This window comes from Micropterus dolomieu, linkage group LG02, assembly GCF_021292245.1.
Source record: "Micropterus dolomieu isolate WLL.071019.BEF.003 ecotype Adirondacks linkage group LG02, ASM2129224v1, whole genome shotgun sequence".
NCBI classification, from domain to species: Eukaryota; Metazoa; Chordata; class Actinopteri; order Centrarchiformes; family Centrarchidae; genus Micropterus; species Micropterus dolomieu.
Window position 1 is genome coordinate 2,854,302 of NC_060151.1, and position 19,542 is coordinate 2,873,843.

The 19,542-nt window shown below is 44.4% G+C and overlaps 2 protein-coding genes across 4 annotated transcripts; both read left to right on the forward strand.

Moving 5' to 3' along the window:
- Positions 1 to 2,755: 2,755 nt before the first annotated feature.
- On the forward strand, positions 2,756 to 8,871 carry hoxb8a (homeobox B8a). Of its 2 annotated transcripts, none has more exons than XM_046070222.1 (2): positions 2,756 to 3,661; positions 8,471 to 8,871. In XM_046070222.1, the coding sequence occupies exons 1-2, from the start codon at positions 3,229 to 3,231 to the stop codon at positions 8,869 to 8,871; spliced, it is 834 nt and encodes a 277-aa protein (XP_045926178.1). In that variant the 5' UTR covers positions 2,756 to 3,228. The 2 variants fall into 2 exon arrangements, with proteins under 2 accessions (XP_045926178.1, XP_045926186.1); XM_046070230.1 differs by having other exon boundaries at positions 8,474 to 8,871.
- A 3,435-nt stretch (positions 8,872 to 12,306) lies between these two features.
- Positions 12,307 to 19,324, forward strand: hoxb7a (homeobox B7a). Of its 2 annotated transcripts, none has more exons than XM_046070241.1 (2): positions 12,307 to 12,941; positions 17,688 to 19,324. In XM_046070241.1, exons 1-2 carry the CDS (start codon positions 12,404 to 12,406, stop codon positions 17,945 to 17,947), a joined length of 798 nt encoding a protein of 265 aa, XP_045926197.1. In that variant the 5' UTR covers positions 12,307 to 12,403; the 3' UTR covers positions 17,948 to 19,324. The 2 variants fall into 2 exon arrangements, with proteins under 2 accessions (XP_045926197.1, XP_045926207.1); XM_046070251.1 differs by having other exon boundaries at positions 12,307 to 12,926.
- The last annotated feature ends 218 nt before the right edge of the window (positions 19,325 to 19,542 follow it).

The following is a 19,542-nucleotide window of genomic DNA, read 5'->3' on the forward strand; positions in this document are numbered from 1 at the left end:
CCAAATCAACCGTCACATCTGGCCTCCAATTACAACACGCAGTTTTATTTTAAAGCAGCTTATGTAGCTTTATGTGCGCACTTAACAGAACCATAAAGCCGCATTACAGGCCGCCTTCCCCCCGTCGCCTTACTGCAACCGGTCACTTGATGGCGCTCTTGCTCCACCGATGAAACAGGCCTCGCCCGAGGCTGGTCTTTGTTTTTATGAACGACACACACACGCACTGGCTCCTTTAAGGGGGTCAAACTTGCCGTATTCCTCTTCTTGGTGTATTTAAAGGGTGCATTTTCAAAAACAAGTGAGGCGACGAGGCTACTTCTTGACTTTGCTTCAGGTAATCTTGACGTCTGAGGTAGTTTCAGGTCCTTTTCACAGCGTACAGGGGATAAAGAGGAAGGGTTGAGGCCTTGGAAAAATAATAATGCACAGGCGTGCAGGATATGTTGACTATAGGCTTCCAGGAAATGTTTATTTTTCTTGGTGCAAAATTTACACCAAGGACGCTCGCACCTTGCCCGCATTCAGGCTCTCCTTGATATACAGGCATGTGTGGGTGCAGAGATTATGTAAGGGCTGCAAGTGCTTGTGTTGGCCTACTGTGTGCCAGAAACGTTTTTCCTCATGTACAACATGAGGACAATCCACATCCAGCGCATGTAGGATACACAGAGGTCTTTCTGTGTGAGGCTACTACGGCCTCTCTCTCCTGTTAAATATTTTAATCAGAGCAGATTTGACCCAGAGGACGTGACGTATAAGGACGCGAGGGCTGAAATCGAGTTTTTGACGTTTCTTCCCGCACCACACGCGTCACGGTTAGTGCGGGCGCAGCTGATTACTGCGTCTCTAACGTTCAGCGAGGCCGCTTGTTGTCCTGTCCTGCTGTGTGTATTCTGCGTGAGTGACCTGACAACAGGCTCGCACTGCCTTTGTAGTGGTCTGGCTTTGACAGCGGGCATGTGTGGACAGTTGCTCACGCGCATGGAAGCTGGTCCGAAAATCTGACTTTTTGTGCGCACCACATTCACATCTCACACGCAGACAACAGAGCTCATAAGCAAGCGCTTTATTGGATGTGTAAAACACGGCGCGGTGAAGTTTCGATAAGATCATATTCTGGGTAATAAATTGGGAAAATACTGCAGCAATTATTCCTCAGAAAGTCGGGTGTACAATCAGCTGATTTACCACAACACGGTCTGTAATTCAGGCGGGTGCGTGCAACATTTGGGCCTCTTGTGTCAGCCTGTATAATCTCAATGAATTAAATTCGGGTAATGACATTTTTATTTGGCTGGGGTACGCGTGCAATTGACTCGAAAACAGAAAACAGTGCTGGAAATAAAATGATAGCTCCAAAACAAAATAATAAGAACTTCCATCACCGATTCCTCATATCTGGTTAATCGGCAACTTGCAGGCCCGTAGTGGGCGCAGATTCTGGGAAATTAAGTCTCAATCAAAGTAGAAATAACTCCACAGTGGAGTCTTTTTGTGCTAATCGCTGCACTTTAGGCCATCTTACTTTTTACAACCTAACCTTTCCAGAATGTATCCCTCTTTAGAAAAGCTCTTCTTTACCTCAGCTTCCACCCTGACAGGAAGGGCCATACAGCCGTATGGAAAACACGGCGAATATGACAATTAGTTCCCGGGCAAGGATGAGGCGTTTACGGCCTCCGGTCGTGCAAAGGGCGCGTCGTAAACCCCCCTTTTTTGTTTCTCTGCTGCAAGGGCGTAAACAAGAAAACACTGCCCGTCCGCTTTATAGTTTGTTAAAGCGTTTACAGCCTCTTTCTCTTGGCCTATTACCCTCCTCAGTCCTCCTCACATGTTTATGGAGATCATATTTATAAAAGTATACGATGATCAGAAAGCATGCGCGCAGGGCCCCGGAGCTCGTCTATTTTCTGATCAGCAGCAGCAGTCAGACTCAAATGGAAGACAAGAAAGGCTCCCGACAACTGTCTTTAAAACCCCAATTACATTTATGGGCTAGTACTTGTTAAAACCAATACCAATTAAGAAGCGCTACCCCTCCACTCCCTCTCTCTCTCTTCAGTCTGTGTTAACCTCTCTCGCCCAGGCTCCCTGACATTTTCAGGCCTCATTCACATCGCTCCCATGCAGCCACGCTGTGCCCCTACCCCCTCACCCCACACCACCACCACTCAACCTCAATCTCAGTTTTCAAGTTAGAAAAAAATCAATCTCTTCTTCTGGTTGGTTGGTTTGAAGAGTGGTTGGTGTGTGCTTGTGTGCGCATTTGATCAATTGCAAAGAATTGCAGGCAGAATTCTCATTACCCCCCCCCCCCCCCCCCCCCCCCCCCCCCTCATCTTTTCCTCCACCTCCTCCTCTCTTTCTTCACTCTCTCACTCTCCTGGCATTATCACATGCGCGCGGAGCTCCTCGAGCCGACGCCGGGAGACACATAGGCTTACAAGCGCGTGCGGGCACAAGCGAAAGAAAAAAAGTGGGCAGTATATACCCTTATATGTGCGTGTGTGTGTGTGTAGGGGCTCGTGCGCGTTTGTCTGTGTGCGTGGTAAAGCCAATGGGATGAAGAGCTGATAATAGATGCAAATTATCCCTGAAACCGACAAACACACACACACACATAGCGGGGCCGGGAGGAGAGAGAGAGAGAGAGAGAGAGAGAGAGTGCGCGAGAGAGCCAGAGGGAGAGAGAGAGAGAGAGGGAGGGAGAAAAATATGAAACAACTCATTTGCAGAGGAGTAAATCACGGAAAACCCGTTTGAGAGCGCGACAGGGCTCCCGCATACAGCCTAACACCGGAATTGTGATGCGCACGAGCCCTTCCTCCTCCTCTACTTCTCCCTGTTCTTCTCTTTCCTCTTCTATTTCTTCTTCTTCGCTGGAGATTTTGTGGAATCGGTGTGATTGCTGTTATTGTTGTTGTGGTGGTTGTGGCTGTTACTACTCTGGCCGGCTGCCGTTACCGTTACTCCTCAGACCGCTCGTCTGTTGTGGCCGCGAGGGGAAACACCACAACAACGGTCACCGACACCGGCGGCAGACCTGCCTCACTCTCTCTCTCCCCCCCTCTGTCTCTCTCGGTGTGTCGGTGTTTCTCTGCCTCAAACCGCACTACAGAAGCAGAAAAAAAGAAAACACGTTTGAAAGCCGCGGGTCGCTTCCTTCAGCCCCACTCTGACTCTGCCGAGCAGAAACTGAAACAACAATAAACAACAACACAAAAGATGAGTTCATATTTCGTCAACTCGCTCTTCTCCAAATATAAAAGCGGGGATTCGTTACGTCCGAACTACTACGAGTGCGGTTTTACGCAGGACCTGGCAGGCAGCCGGCCCACCGTGGTGTACGGCCCGGGCTCCGGCGCCACCTTCCAGCACGCTCCGCAGATCCAGGACTTCTACCACCACAGCGCTTCCACGCTGCCCAGCAACCCGTACCAGCAGAGCCCCTGCGCGGTCACATGCCACGGCGAGCCGGGCAACTTCTACGGATACGACGCCCTGCAGCGACAGACGCTTTTCGGGGCCCAGGACGCGGACCTGGTCCAGTACAGCGATTGTAAACTGGGAGGCGCGCCGGGGCTCAGCGGCGAGGACGCGGAGGGAACCGAGCAGAGCCCTTCACCGACGCAGCTGTTCCCCTGGATGAGGCCGCAAGGTGAGGAAACGGATACAGCGCTGGTTTTCGTTTTGTTTTGCCCTTTTCGAAGCATACGGTGCAGAATCTTCTCTGCCAAAGAGGCGAGCGTCCATGTTAGTAGCAGAGCTGCAGCTCCTCCAGGAGAGGAAGACGGGCAGTGCAGAAACACGGGAGGAGGAAACAGTGGAAGAAAGTTGGGAAAGTGGTTTTAAAAGCAGCAGGGCAATTGAAGCTTATTCCTGCCTTCAAAGCGGGAAACAAAAGCACGTTTATGGTTTTATTGGCAGCCCCAAAACTTGTGAATGACTTTAGGGTTTAATTGCCCGGGCCATATACTGAGAGAATGGATGTGAATAGCCTGGATAGAAGCTCTCAGAGAGAGAGAGAGAGGAAAGCGGTCAAAAATATGTGGTGGTGGTGGTGGTGGGGGGGCTGAACCTCTTCATGAGAAAGCCTCTCCAAAAACTGAAGATGCCCAGCCCTGAGCTGTTGTTTCAAACCACACAGACCCATTTTAAACACACAGCTCTGACCCGGGTTAAACTTACACTGCTTTCTTTTACTGCCTTGCCTGTGGTCTCCGTGTATTCTTTCTTTGTGGCAAATTCACCATAGGGTTAAAGCAGGGGGATTGCATGTGTGTGTGTGGGTATAGAAGATAGGGGTGAGGGGGTCTTTTTACCCATATTTAGCACCTGCACAGCTTCTGGGATCTCTAAAAACTCCCAGGCCTGTCCGATCCGCTGACTCAAATATCAAAATCATCCCAAAGTATCCCTCGGGGGTTCAAATTTAAGCGGGGTTGCTTTTGAGTCTTGTGTGTAGCCTATACATGTGTGAACACTTAGTGGTCTTTGTGTGTTTGTGCACTCACAGCCTGTTTATATGGATCAGGCCCGGTTGGTTCAGTGCGATCAGATTATAAATCTTAAAAGAATGTGATTTTTGAAAATGATTTGCATGACAGGGAAGTCGAGCTTCTAACTGATGGCTTACACCAACACCACAATAAGACTGATTATGCAAGGAGGCATTTTTGTATTAGAGAGACATAGACTTAGAGGCACAGAGAGAGAGGGAGAGAGAGCTGTGAATGGATTGACATGTATAGTAGCCTATTTTGTTTGAGCCCATATTTCTTGTGCTGTGTGTGTGCGTGCGTGTGTGTGTGTGTGCGCGCGCGCGCGTGTGTGAGAGAGAGTTTATTGCTTGTGTTCTCGGTTGTGTGACTGCAGACGGGTTATAGCCTGTACAGGACTTTTGTGGCTTCATGATTATGATCATAAAATAGAAAATAATAAATAAAAAATCCCAGATGTGTTTTTACCTCGAACTGCTTTACCTCCATAATTATAAGACCTACATTTCAACCACCTGCTACAGATAATAGTAGGTAATTCACATTTACGCACGCTTTTATAAGACTATGAACGCTTTCCCTGCAGTGTTTCCTCTCCAGTGCCTTCCAGCAGTGTGCGTGTTTCTCCTTGTGTATCTGTATTGACGGTTTCCTGTTTGTGTGGCCTGTAAATTGTCATAATTTACATCGTTAAAGTTATATTATATACTAACACTTGTCTCACTCTGCTCCCCTGTGTGTGCCACCGCTTTTCAAATCATTCCCAGCTTTAAACACGTCCGGCCACACTTATGCGCGGGGCTGAACACGACTTCTTAAGGGGTTTATCCCTTCTTTACCAACGATGGCAGTGTTTAGTACCATGATTAATTGTTTTCAAACAGTATACTTGGGCTTAACTGCGCGCCGGCTCGGCTGCATGCTGCTCCGATCATTCGGGGGCCGAAAAATCGAGTCAAAATAGGAAACCAGGCGTGTCAAGCCGCGCAGGTCTGCGCCGAGAATGCGTTGTATGCAAGCAGTTAGAGCCCGCGCACAGTTTGATGGGGGTATAATCGTTGCTCCGTGTGAGGATTTATTAGTTATAATAGCGGAAAAGGCGGACGGGTCTTTTGTGGGTGAAGCGGGAGGACGAGGCGCAGCGGCGGGGGCGGTTATGCTTGCCGTTTACCTCGGAAATTCCCCTTTAACGAGTGGGTGCATTTCATAATTTGTCTTGTAAGAGGGGTATCGCCTCCTCCACACCCTTTATGTTCTAACCCCAGCACAGAAGGAGGCTCAAGCACTGAATATGTCTTGAAATACTCCTGAGCCCCCGAGCTGGAGCTTTAATATCCGAGTTTGATTGTGAATATGAGCCGTTTTACGACTTCCACTGCTGTGGTTAGAAATCTGGGTAAATCACTTTCTCTGTACGACTTTTAAAATGAAAAAAAGAGAATACAATCTGATTTGCCCGAAGAATTAATGTATATATTTTAAAGATATGCTTATTGGTGTATTTAGCCTCGGCTCTCATTGGCATATGTTGTCAAGTGGAAACCTCGTTTCTCCTTCCTCCAAAATGTCAACTGCCAACTGCCAGGCATTTGTTTAGATCTTCTTTAATTGCATTGTAAAGGTTTCGAATGTAATAGGTCTTCAAAATATCTCATAATCCCAAGGCTTGCATCATTTTCTCAGTCCTAAAAGAGCATATGATCTTTCATGCTGAAACAGGAAAATGCCAAATGCCAAAAAAAAAAAAAAGGCCTAAATTACGATGTATTCCTCCAAAAGCTGTCTGAGTCATCTCAGCTGTGAGAGGTATGAAAGGTGGGGTGTATCCTCACACACTTTGTGCAGTGTACTGACGCAGCCAGGGTTGCAGGTTAAATCCCCCGAGCATGTTGCGCCGTCAAAACCCCTTCGGATCAAAGCGCCCATAGTGTCATTTTAACCAGGAAAGTGTTTCCCATTTCCCTTAATTCATGGCTGGTGACAGCAGTGAATGTGGCGCCCATCCCTTCAGTCCCTACAGCACGAAATCACGGCGCCAGCCCTGTGACAGATAACACATACAAGACATTGACATCACTTACTTAAGTTCATGCATTTCCATGAAGACTCTCTTGTCTTCTTCGGACTGCTTTACAATAAAATGCAGCTGTGTGCCCATAAACGGACACTGTGAACATCCAACACATGAGAATCACAGAACTTTCTTAAAAGTAGAAACCATCCGGCTGGCTTTCTTAGACTTCTATGTGATTGTAGCAGGACATCTTCCGTGTGTGTGTGTGTGTGAAATAAGGAAATGACACCTGAGAATTAAAAAAAAACACAAGAAATATTTGAATTCTGCTAATCATCCGTGGTATGCGGCGTGCACTGTTCTTTTTAGGATAATGCAAAACTCGCTAAGTATCTAGATTTCCCTTCAGATCAGTGATTTAGAAGCGTTTTTACTTCAAAGCTTTATGACCACTCTTATATGTTGTCCGCGGCACAGAGCTCATAATAATCAAAGCAGAAGAGAAACAATTGTATTGATATGCAGTACAACCACTTACACAAATGCCCTGTATGTAAACCAGCAAACTGTCGGGAGTTTGCTGAAAGGCTTTCACGGTTAAACGTGTCAGTTGTATTGGTCCTCTTTATAAAGAGTATAAATACTGAACTGAAATAACGTCTAGCTTATAATATAAAATAGTGACTGATTTTCATAATGTGCTTAGATTTACTGGCACCCGTGCTGAAAAACGGGGCTATTAAGCATTTTATGTTATAATATCACCCAGTTTGATTGGATAAGCGTGCTAAAAAAAAGCTTTTAAGGGGGGCGTCTGCCTGTCCTCGCCTGGTTCATCCAATGCAGGTAAATTATTCTATTCCACAGACTATTCATTGAGGAAAAAACATCATGCACCTTTTTCCTCCCACGCATGTGTGTGCAGAAAACACAGTATTATGTTGTGTCTGTGAACCGGGTTCTCACTGTTTTCAAATCTGTAAAAACAGAAACACAGTTTTCAGCAGAGAGAACGGTTGCATGTGGGACACAATATCTTCATCTTCCCTTGTCATTATTTGAAACATTTCTAATTAAAAGTATTTGTTCGTCATTAGAGGCAGCTCTTTAATCTCTGTAGGCCTACTCGTCGTTGCTGTGCTGTGGGATCCCTTTTCCCTTTTCAGATACGATGTATTTATAGCATCAAATATTCATGTGCACTTCTGTAAGTGCTCAGTAGATCCGTCTGCGTTATAGAAGAGTCTGTTTTAATAATGACTGCCGTTGGCTGATGGTGAGGTGTGGTCGAGTTCTTGATGGATTGAAAGAGTTTATGTTTCTGTTCTTGGACTCATGTTTCAAAGAGTAGTAGTAAGGATAGTGTGTGTGTGTGTGTGTGTGTGTGTGTGTGAAAGAGAGAGCCCTGAACATTTAAGTCACATGAAGATCACATGATTTTAAAATGTGGACTTCTCTGTCACGTGTTGTAACTATTCTAACATTAGGGACATTTTCTCTCACACCCCAGGCTGCAGTATGTATCTACAGTGGACTATCTATGTAGGCTAGACTATTTGGGATCACAGTGTTACGGCAAATTCACAGGCAAATGTTGACCATGTTAACTCAAACAAAGAACCAAGGAGTTTGGCCAAAAGTATTTCCTCCTAACATCAATCACATGAACAGGAGTCAACTCTAAATCCAACCCCACCTCTACCGCCACGCACATAGTAAAAAACCTAACAACACGTTTGACATTTTCAGAGTTTCTGACTTTGAAAAATTGTGCCATCACTTGTCATAACATCCAGTTAGGCCTATGTGTGCTTGTTTTTTATATAGGCTAAGGGGTCACTGTGAAGGGCGGTGACATGCTTATGACCACGTTAACCCGTAATGTAGCCTAGTGTTCTAATAATGTCCTCTCTCCCGTGTCTCCCTCTCCTCACCCTCCCCACCTCACCCCCAGTAGCTGCTGGTAGGAGGCGGGGCCGGCAGACCTACAGCCGCTACCAGACCCTGGAACTGGAGAAGGAGTTCCTGTTCAACCCCTACCTGACCCGTAAACGCCGCATCGAGGTGTCGCACGCGCTGGCGCTGACGGAGCGACAGGTGAAGATCTGGTTCCAGAACCGGAGGATGAAGTGGAAGAAGGAGAACAACAAGGACAAGTTCCCCAGCAGCAAGAGCGAGCAGGAGGCGGTGGAGAGGGAGAGGAGGGAGAAGGAGCTGCGGGATGGCGGAGGAAGTGGGGGAGGTGGAGAAGGTGGAGGTGGTGGAGGAGGAGGAGGCTCGGTGGCGGTGGCGGGCACAGCGGGGTCTCAGGCCGTGAGTGAGGATTGCTGCGAGAAAACCCACAAGCAAATGTAGGGAGGATAGCGGTGAAATTTGGGGGGAGATAGAGGAAAGGGGAGAGAGATGGGGGAGGAGGAGGCTGTAAATGTTGGACAGGATGGGTTGAGGGTGGGTGAGGGGGGGGGGCGCGGGGCTGTTTTTGTCTTAATTGAGGCCAATGGAATGCCCCACTGTCTCCATGGTTCAATAGATGGAAAGGAACTTGAGTCTCCAAAATGGCTACCGGCGAGCTGGACGGACTGAAGGGGGCTCGCGCCTCTGTCTGATGACTGTAGAAACCGCTGGAAGAAAAAAAAACCCGCAATGAAGCAAGAATGAACTTTTAAAAAATAAAATTGATGGGGCGGGGTGGATCAATCCAACTCAAACAAACATAGTCTACTCTAGTGTTTAAACAAACAAAAAAAAAAGAAAGAAAAATGATAGCTTCCTTTCTTTGTGGAACAATTATTGTGGAAACATTTCTATATTGTTAGAAGTTTATCATTAACAATTTTATCTTTGGCAGCTGTATAGTTTTTAAGTTAAAAAATGATGATGGTGCACTTTTTACTGTACTTCTCACTTCTATGTTGTTGTTGTTGTTGTTATGGCAATGATTGATGATGGTGATGATGACGATGATGATGACGTAGCAATTAATGAAATTTCCAACAACATGAAACTGCCTATTTATGCCGTTTTAGTAGGTCGGGTCTCTTTTTTACACACTCTAATTGTCGTTTCTCGTTTTAGTTCGTTTTTTGATCGATGGTGTTTGTTTTATGTTGTCTTCTTTTTCTCTTTTTGGGTAAAAAGCATGCGCACAGTGCAGATTAAAAAAAAGAGAACATTCATAAAAATAAAAACGTCATAAAAAAATGTTGCGTTCTGCATTTAATGTGAGGCACAGTTCTTTTGGCTGTGAGGATGGATTTTTATTGTTGTACTGTTTAATTTTGTATCAGTTTAGAAGAAATAAGAAGCAGGCTCGCCTGTTAGCTGTCAACTCTCGTTAAAAGAAAGGAAGGAAGAAATGTTGGATGTGGCCTCTTTCCTTTCTCCTCCTTTTTATCCACACTTCCCCCCCCCCTTCTTTTTCTTTCACCTCCTCTCATTTCACTTCTATCATTCCCTTCCTCCTTGTGTCTCTCCTCTCTGTACACTCTGTCAGCACCCAGACTGATAAAACCGTTCAGTTCACGAGGCCAAACATTTAAGCCTCGACTCGGAAATCTCCTCTTAAAACAACATACCCCCCCCCCCCACACACACACACACACACAATCCACATCCCATCCAAACATCACTTTATTTATGGCCCGCGGTCCTCTATCTCCACTTACATTATTACAGGCCTCTATATTCACCATTACACTGTCTTTCATCATCATCACGGTGACGACTTGAGGTCGGATTGTTTCCATATGGGAAGGCCAAACTCACTGAGCATTCATAGCCTATTTACACATGCATTATACAGACGGGGGACGAATGAAAAAGAGTGGATAAACATTTGAAATGCAGATTCCTCTGTGCACCGGGGCTCACGGACTGGTTTGGTGAAGATGAAAATGATGTGAATGAAATGTCAGCTGATCTCAACCCAGTTTCACACCTATGGCTTTGCTCCAACACGTCAGACAATGCTCTCCACCAACAAATTATATAATATAAACTTTTATCTTCAAATCTTGCAAATCTGTCTCTCTCTGCTGTACCCAGGCCTCTCTTGCACAGCAATGGGGATGTCATGTGGAGGGATGGTGTGTATCCTTCCACAGACTGGGCATAGAGCACTGAAGCTTTTCTGGAGGCTGGTGGTGGCCTGACTCCATACTGAGTCTCGTCGTGTTTCTTCCTGCGTCATTTGTCACCCATCTGTATATCAGATATTTGTACATTTTATATTAATATGGAAACAGCTTTTGGGGTTCACGTTTTTTCATGTGCGATAGGAAGTCAAACGCAGCCAAGGGAGTGTGTAGTTTGGGTTTGAGTTTCATTATTGAGACAGAGGCTGCAGACACAACCCCAACTGCACTGAGTGAATAAAATGCGCCTTTCTGTTTCAGGAATCCAATTTTCAAAATAAGAGTAAACAATAATGTGCATTTTTACTATGCTGTTTCTGGCTTTATGCTTTAAGAAAGGAAGACAACAAGAGGAGCATTAATGGGTATCTTTGATTGTCGTAAAGTTGGTGGAATCACCAAATAAAGATTTAGATAAAGAAAGATCCAAATCAAAGCAGTAAAGCGCAATATGCTTGGACCTAAGTTCCAAAAACCTGGAATCTGGAAGCCCAAACATTGATAACATATGCACGCACAACTTCTCTATGGCCTGTTAAACATTACACTCAGCCCGGAGATATTATCTCAGTTCGGCATGGCTAGGAAAGGTCAAAGTCGTGGATACGAAACTAAGCACGAAGCAGAGCACCTGCATGCCAGGTGAGTTTCTTCTGGATCCAGTGCCAGGGACCAGAACTAATCAGACCTTAACTCAAAGGCGGATGTGATTTATGCTGAATGGCCTGGAGAGTGAAGACACGTAGCCTGTAGCCTACCATCAGTTAGTTATGTGGTTCTTCTTGTTCTTCTTCTCCTCCTTTTCTTGTCGGAATTTATAATGGATTCGGTAACGTGTTTCTTCTCGGAAATATCCATCAACCCTCACTTGCTTCCAGCACAAACTCAGGTTTCTAGTTTTGTTTGTCTAGCCTATAGCTCTATTAGTTCAAATGTGGGCGTTACTGCAGAATGATTTTCAAAGTGACATGTTTGACTGCTTCCATAAACGTCCTTCTGTAATGTTGTTTACACGGTCTTCATGTCCGTCTGCAGTGACCAGTCAGCAGCGGTACACTGTTAGCTGGGAGCAAACAACAGCCCGTTTTGTTCTGCTGCGTGGGACCCTCTCTTCTGCATGTGTGGTCTCTGAAAAGTAGGAGTTGGGATAAGACGACGTTGGTGGATAACAGGGGAAATCCATCTCCTCTTTTAGTCTTCTCGGCAACTTTACGCACGTGCCTGAAGCCACTCCATTCAAAGTCTAATCAATATCCCATCTAATAGTGTTTTCCACTTTTTGCACACGGCTCAACCCGCCCCCAACCCAGCAAGCGGGACAGTAAAGATTGAAGTTTGAAAGCGATGTTTGTCAGCCTCAGCCGTTTCATTTTCCAGCTCTACATGCGCTCGGTGATTAGTGGACACGTTCTGAACTGCTGCGTATTGATTCTGTTTTATAGATTATATTGTTTGTTGTGTGTGTGTGTGTGTGTGTGTGTGTGTGCGTGTGTTGCAGCTAATTTCTTCCAATATAATATTGCATCCTGAGGGAAACCCCGTCGGCCATTGGGCATCTTGACATCACATGGACTCGAGGTCACGTGGTCCACGAGGCTATGTGCGGGAGGGGAGGAGATGAGTGGGGTGGGGTGATTTTCTTTCTCTTTTTTTTGGTGTAAATCTCGACAGTAATACCCCGCCAATAATTCACGGTACCTCGTAAAAAGTCGACATTAAAGCGCCCCGGGCCTACAAATCACTGGCGCCAAATTATGAGTTCGCTCGCCAACGCGCTGTTTTCCAAATACCAACAAGCCGCTACGAGCTGCTCGGCTCTGCTCCTCACAGACTCTCCAACTTCTCCCTTTCCGCCTTCCTCTGCTGCTCCTGGCGTGTCTTCTTCGTGCGCCCTCGAATCCAGCAAATATCACCTCCATGTCTCCGGTGGGAGAGGCAGCGGAGGGCCCCCTTTCCCTCCCTCCTCCGCTTCTTCATCATCGTTCTGTATGTCACTTTCGGGATTGAACCGGAGCAGTGGGAGTACTCAGCCCGGTGCCCATCCTTTCAATCCCTCTGAAGTGCTCACAGGAGGGGCTTATTGCGCGACGGGAGCCGGGCCCATGTGCTCCTCTCTACAGGGGTGCGCCGCGGAGCAGCTCCCCGGTCGGCCTCAGTTCTGCTCTTTGGCCGCCAGGTTCCCTGAGCCGGACTGCAGCAGACAGAGTAACCCGGGGCAGCAGCAGCGGCACTTAAACGAGCAGGGGCTTCGGATTTACCCCTGGATGAGAAGCTCAGGTGAGGAGAGAGGAGGTGGGTGCTGGGAGGATTATTGGCGAGGCCCTGGGAAAATAGGGGACGTGATGGGTGCTGTGAGTGTTGGGGGGGGGGGGGGGGGGGGGGGGGGGGGGGGGGGGGGGTGTTATTAGTTCGACTCAATGATTACGTTAAACGCTCTTTAAACTGTTGGCCTGGTTGCGCTGCCAGTAGCTGAACTATGCCTGTCTGCCTCTTTCTCTCTGCCTCTTTTTTTTTTTTTTTTTTTTTTACAACTTCTCTATCTTTGCAGATCTTTTATTGGACTGCGACCTCCATAAAACCATAATTTAAGACTTGGTGAATATTCATTAGGTGGTATTGTGTTTAAGAGGGGACAACCACCGGTTAAAGTGCTCACGGCTATCGCTCATATTCAGTGTGTGGCTCAGCTCAGCTCAGCCTCTCCGCCCTGGTAGTTTTGTGTTTCCTTGTCAGTCCTAGGTGATCCAATGAAAGCCCATTGTGCTATTGCACTGTCACCCCAACCCGCTATAAACACTATAAATTAGCAGATGGGTTTGATCTCTGAATGCCTGCTCTTTCCCCCGACTGTAAAAGCGGCTTTGTGCGACAGCAGCGGGCTGGATCCTGAATGGAAGCAGGGCCTCGGAGCCTCGAACCACAACAAACACAAACAGCACAAAGAACATTTTTACGTTTGCCTTAATATACTGAGTCATTGCGCGTAAATACCGAGAAGTAGGGTGCGAGTGTTTGTGCGTCAAACGTGCGTAAAAGTAGAGTTGCTCTCAAAATCAGCAACGTCGAATCACACAGGACCCGCATTTGAACACTTGTATTTTTAGAACTACCTCACACACACACTTACACACACGCAGATTGCAGAGCTCAGTCGGACTCACTCTAAAATTGTTTTTGGACAAATCAGGTCCCTCCTCATTAGCAGGAGCTCTTGGCGGCTACTGGACAGCTTTTCGTCGTCGCTGCAGGCCTCCTCGTTAATTTCCGTCACCATACCATCCTCCAGACCCACTGCCGTGCATGTGTGTGTTTGCGTGTGTGATAGAAAGGGTCTATCGGTTCTATCGGTTGTTTTTTTCATTTGGAGAGCTGTGTGATGAAGAGGGTGGAAAGTGCATCATGAAATCAAAAGTATTTTATTTGCTTTGGTTTTAGGCTTATAAAGTCAAACCAGTCCGTTTGGTCTGAAAACCAGAGCGGATAAGGCAGAAGATATTATATCATATTCTAAAATATTATACACAGCAATGGAACAAAATAGGCTATACATTTCATGACCTGATATGAGAAACAAAATAACGTTTGGGGTTACATCCATGTTATAGCCTATACTTTCACACGATTATGTCATCACACAAAATAAATGATGTGTATTCCGGCAAAATAGAAAATATGTGAACGAAACACATACACAGTAGCCTATAGAAGGAGGGTGAAACATTTGGAACGAGGGTGCATGTGGTTGCGGAGGGAGAAGGTTTGGTGGCGTCGGGCCAGCCAGACTGCACAATGAATTTATAGATTTTAATTTAAATTCGATTGGATTGGAAGGAAACGTCCCGGATGTTCCCGTTAACACAACAAATAAGTAACACATGAGTGCTTATTAAAGGAGGCGCTCGAGCTCTCACAGGGACGCGCATGAGCACCCATAAACACACTAACTCACTAGGCTACTTGTTTTATAAATGTATTTTAGTATTATATGTATTTGCTGTGAGTGTGTGTGTGTGTGTGCGAGAGAGAGCGAGCACAATACAGCCCCTTCTCGTTGTTGATAGCGAGAATTCCAACTTGCGCTCGAGCGCGAACAAATCACCGCAGACAGCGCGAGAGGAAAACATATTACCAATGGAGATGAATTCTCTCTCTCGCTCAGTCACACATAGCACAAATGATCGCCTCGCCATGCAGTAATAAGGTAGGGACACACAGATAAACACACACACACATATACTTGCATAGACGTACTACATCACACACACTTCCACGCTGCTGACACTCAGTCACTCACACATGCTGACCGCTGCCTTCAATAAACTGTGGCTCGCGCGCACAAATACACACAGACGGACACGCAAGTTGTAAGAAGAATCACGCGTGGAGGACAACATGATTGTTGGTGAAATACATTTCGTTTAAGCTTGAAAAGTATTTCTGCACAGGGCGGGCGGTGGGTAAGGCTTTGTGAAGATGTTTCAATATTTAACATTTTGATATGAACTAGATTGGGTCCTTCGCAAATGTTTGACTGCTTTGACCAAATATAGTAAAACGAGAATTCATAAACAAATGTAGCCTATACCGTATGTTTCGTAAGTATGTATTTTTTTTTAGTGTAGTGTAATTTTAATTTTGTGTTGTTTTACTCTCTCTTGCTCCACTCAAAGCAATGTGACCAGGACAAAATAAAAGAAAGCAAGCTCTTTATTTCAAACAATACAATGAAATCCTTACATAGACCCTCACAAGAATGAGAAAGACATCACACAAAAAAGAATATTCATATGACATGGAAAGTGTCACCCAATGGAGGTAAAAACAGCTAAGGGGTCAGTGGAAATCTCTTGATAAAGAAGTAACTAACTAACTAAATAAATAAATAAATAAAGACTTTCATCTTTTGCTAAAATGAGAGTGTGTGTAATGCAAGAAGAAGTAAAAAAAAACACGGTCAGTTCAAATGAAAAGCTTTATAAGCATCATCTGATATTGTTTGAAGTTTATATTGGGTCAAATCTGTGATACACTGAATTCATCCAGAGGACAGCCTGAATGCACCGCCACACAGAAATACACTGAACAGTAAGGATTCATTGTCAGCAGTTAAGTATACTACACACAGCACCATCGGCAGAATTTCAGAAATACTGAGGTCATGAGATAAGTCACCCCCCCTTCCCAATTTCATAATGTATGTATTTACCTAAAGTTAATTATCAGCAGTGTCAACATGGCCGGGTCAGCATGTCTATGCATGACCTGGACAGTAAGGAAAATGTGTAGTCTTTGCCAGAGAAGACCTGGAAATCAATTCAAAGTAAATACATGTTCTTTTCTTCAGCTCACACCCAGAAAACAGCCAGTTGGAGGCTGAGGATTTATGTCCCAAAGATTTATGTCAGACACTGTGAAAATGTGGTGGACTACATTTCTGATTAGCATGTGTCTGTCTTCTAAACAGAGCTCAGCTGCGGTGCCCTATAATGACTAAAGATGTAATTCTTTACAGGCTGGTCAATGCATTTTATTGCTGCTCAGACGATCTGCAGAGTAAGTCAGGGCCTATTTCAAGATACTAGACCAGCAGAAATATCACTACAAACCTTAGACATTAAAAGTGTATTTGGTCAGTTTTGTTGAGTTTCAATTTCTAAGTGGAAAAAAAATATTTATGAAAATTCTTTTTATGGGAATCTGCAGAGGAAAAGAGTTTAGTGGTCTGTGTGGCCTGCAGACGACCCCTGTGAAAATATGCCCCAGTTTCTCTTTAACCTTCAGGCACTGTGTGACCTCGCAAAGACAGAAGGTCAACAGGATTTCTGTGGTCTTTACTCAGCACATGTCACTTTTTCTTTTTCTTTTGTAATCAAATTAAAAGTGCTCCAACATGTCTTACACCAGGAGCCTGACTCTCACCATAGTCCTACCTAGATTATGGGTAAATATATGCAATGTGCAATCCAAGTCAAATTCCTCGTATGTGTTCACACACCTTGCAAATGAAGCTGATTCTGAATATCTGCTAACTTTATTCAGGGGAGCTGCTATGGAAGACCCGCCACAGCACATCAGCAACCCCTATCAGTCAGATTTCGCAGCCTTTTCTGCCTTAAATTCCCCCTTTAATTATTTAGTTGACTCAAATCCACATGTAGGGCCTACCTCCTTTAATGCTAAACACAAGGTGAAGTAAATATTGAACACAGGCCCAGAGAGACAGCAGCTGAACCCACATTATTTAGTAACTGTTTTATGGTGTTTACAAAGCCACAAGTCAAATGTGTTTGCCAGGATGTGGAGGTGGCAACAAGTGGCTTTGGATATAGTTAACAAGACCAAGATTCAAAAAGATGATTAAGAGGTTATAAGTATTTATTTATTTATTTATTCATTTAGGCAATAAATGTATTTTTTAAAGTAGTTATTTATTGAGACAGTGTAGAGACTTTTGAAAACGGACTGTTGGATTTGTCTTTAAAATGAAGATAAATACATGTTTTCTTCTTATCTTATGCACCTTAGCTGCACATGGCTGAGAGATGTGTGGGGAAGCCTTTATCTCATCATTTTAACCTAATGAGTCATACTTTTAGCTTATCAAATCAGATGTTTTACTTAGAATAAGTATTTTAAGTAGGCCTACACGTTTTTCCACTTGGATATAACAAAGGGAAAAAAGTGTCTTGTAGCACAATATTGACCATAACCTTAACCCCCTACAAAGTCAAAAGCTAGCTAAGTCAAAATGATGACATAATGTAAAAATGTGAAATTACTTAGTAAAAATATTGACCTAAACTGAAAGCTTACCAGCATAAGTTTGACATATCTCACATGGTTTTATATTTTCTCGTTCGAAATGGACTTCCATACTAACCTATTGGATGCAAGGGAAAAAAAATCTTGCACCAAAATATTTCAGCTAACTTTAACCTGAAGATTTTGTGGGAACAATACTCATGATCAATCCCTAACAGATGACTTTCTTTGAGCTGGGAGATTGTTGAAAGGATGTGCGTGTTCTTGTGCGTGTAGGTGCCGACAGAAGGCGGGGTCGACAGACGTACACGCGCCACCAGACCCTCGAGCTGGAGAAGGAGTTCCACTTCAACCGGTACCTCACGCGGCGGCGGCGGATCGAGATCGCGCACACACTCTGCCTCACGGAGCGGCAGATCAAGATCTGGTTCCAGAACCGTAGGATGAAGTGGAAGAAGGAGAACAGGGTGGCCGGGAGCGGCTCCCCTACAGCAGCTTTACCGACTGCTGAAGAAGAAGACGAGGACAAGGGCTAACACGTGACAGATTAAACACAGTTGGTTTTCAGGTTTTAATTCTTGAACTACATTTTCATTAGTGCTGTAGGGGTACCTGAAATAAAAAGTGACCTTTGCCCTGCAGTCAGGTTATTGCCTACAGCAAACAACTGCCAGTAGGAGCAAAATGCATTTTAAATTACAATTTGTTTTTTTATGAGCAAAACACATGTAACTTACATCAGTTTACAGTTAAATTCATGTATTTCAGATTACAAAAAGGCAGCCTAGTCTGCAAATAATACAAGGAGGTTAAACTACTAACTACTAACCACCATGTAAACATCATATTTTAGTCATGATCAGGATGTTTTTAGCTCCTCTTGTCTCTTAAACATGTGGAGAAGTGACAGTAGGGAGACAAATTCAGGGTCCTACTTTAAAGAAACATCTTCAGCAATAAAAATTAAATCATATTCATGCGGGGTTCTTCTTAAAGGACCAATTTCTGGTCCACTCCACAGGAGGTGATCTCCTGCAGAAAGGGACAAAATAGTTAAATCAGTGAAACCGCAGCAGTTATGATTTATGTGGATACAAAGCTTATTGTTATAATTCCTACACAGCAAGGCTAGTGACACAAGTGAAATAAATTAGCAATGTGCTATGCTATTAAAATATTAGACTTAAACTGCTGTTTACCAGGATTTTAGAGGTCAGGAGACCTGATTCCCCCTGCAGATCCCCACCCATTTCAGAATTTTCTTTTTGCCTGGCAACGAACCAAATTCTGCCCAATTTTCTGAAAAGGTGAGTTGAACAAATCACAAAATGTCACGTTTTATTCCTTTAACTGAAATCTCCCTTGAGGTCCAGATTTTTAGAGCATTTGTACAGGCATGTATTTCTAGTGGAGAACTTTTTTTTCTTGCGTTTTCTTTACTTTTCGTAATCCACTAGAAAAAAAGTCAACAGAATTGTTGTCGCTCAGGACCTTGTTGTCATCAATATTAGTTAAAGAAAGACTGTGGGGGGGCTGCTGATAGTGTTGCTATACCTGATTATATTTCATTTATAAGGCTGCTAACACACAAGGTATATACAGTGAGTACAGAGTTAAACTCTGTCTAATGAAATAATTAATATCAGCATGGTTTAAGTAGCCCTAAACAACTGTGAGGAGACATTTCATGAAATCATACACTTAAGAACACAAAATTAAAAGGGATATAAGAAAGTCAGAGTTTCATTCTGCATGCCTCTTTAAGCTATTTCCTGTATTATAAGCTTTTAAAATTAATTATAGGCTTTTTTTCTGTATTTGCACCAGTGCTTTCATATTGTGTGAGCTATACATGTTCAGATTAAAACGCACTTTTCTTGTATGTAAATAATAAATAAATATAGTGGACTGCAGTGAGTTTGCTGTGATATCTTTCAGTCTCTCTTTCATCTGGAAATATTTTAAGATCACAGCTGCTAACATTTTTCACGTTTCTGTGGTTCTGTTGGAAGATAAATCTAATTTATAACATGAAAATAACCTCTACAACCCCTATTACACTGTCAGCAAGAATAATAAAGACAGTTCAGGACGGTTACATTTCATCAATAAACATCTGACAAAATAATAT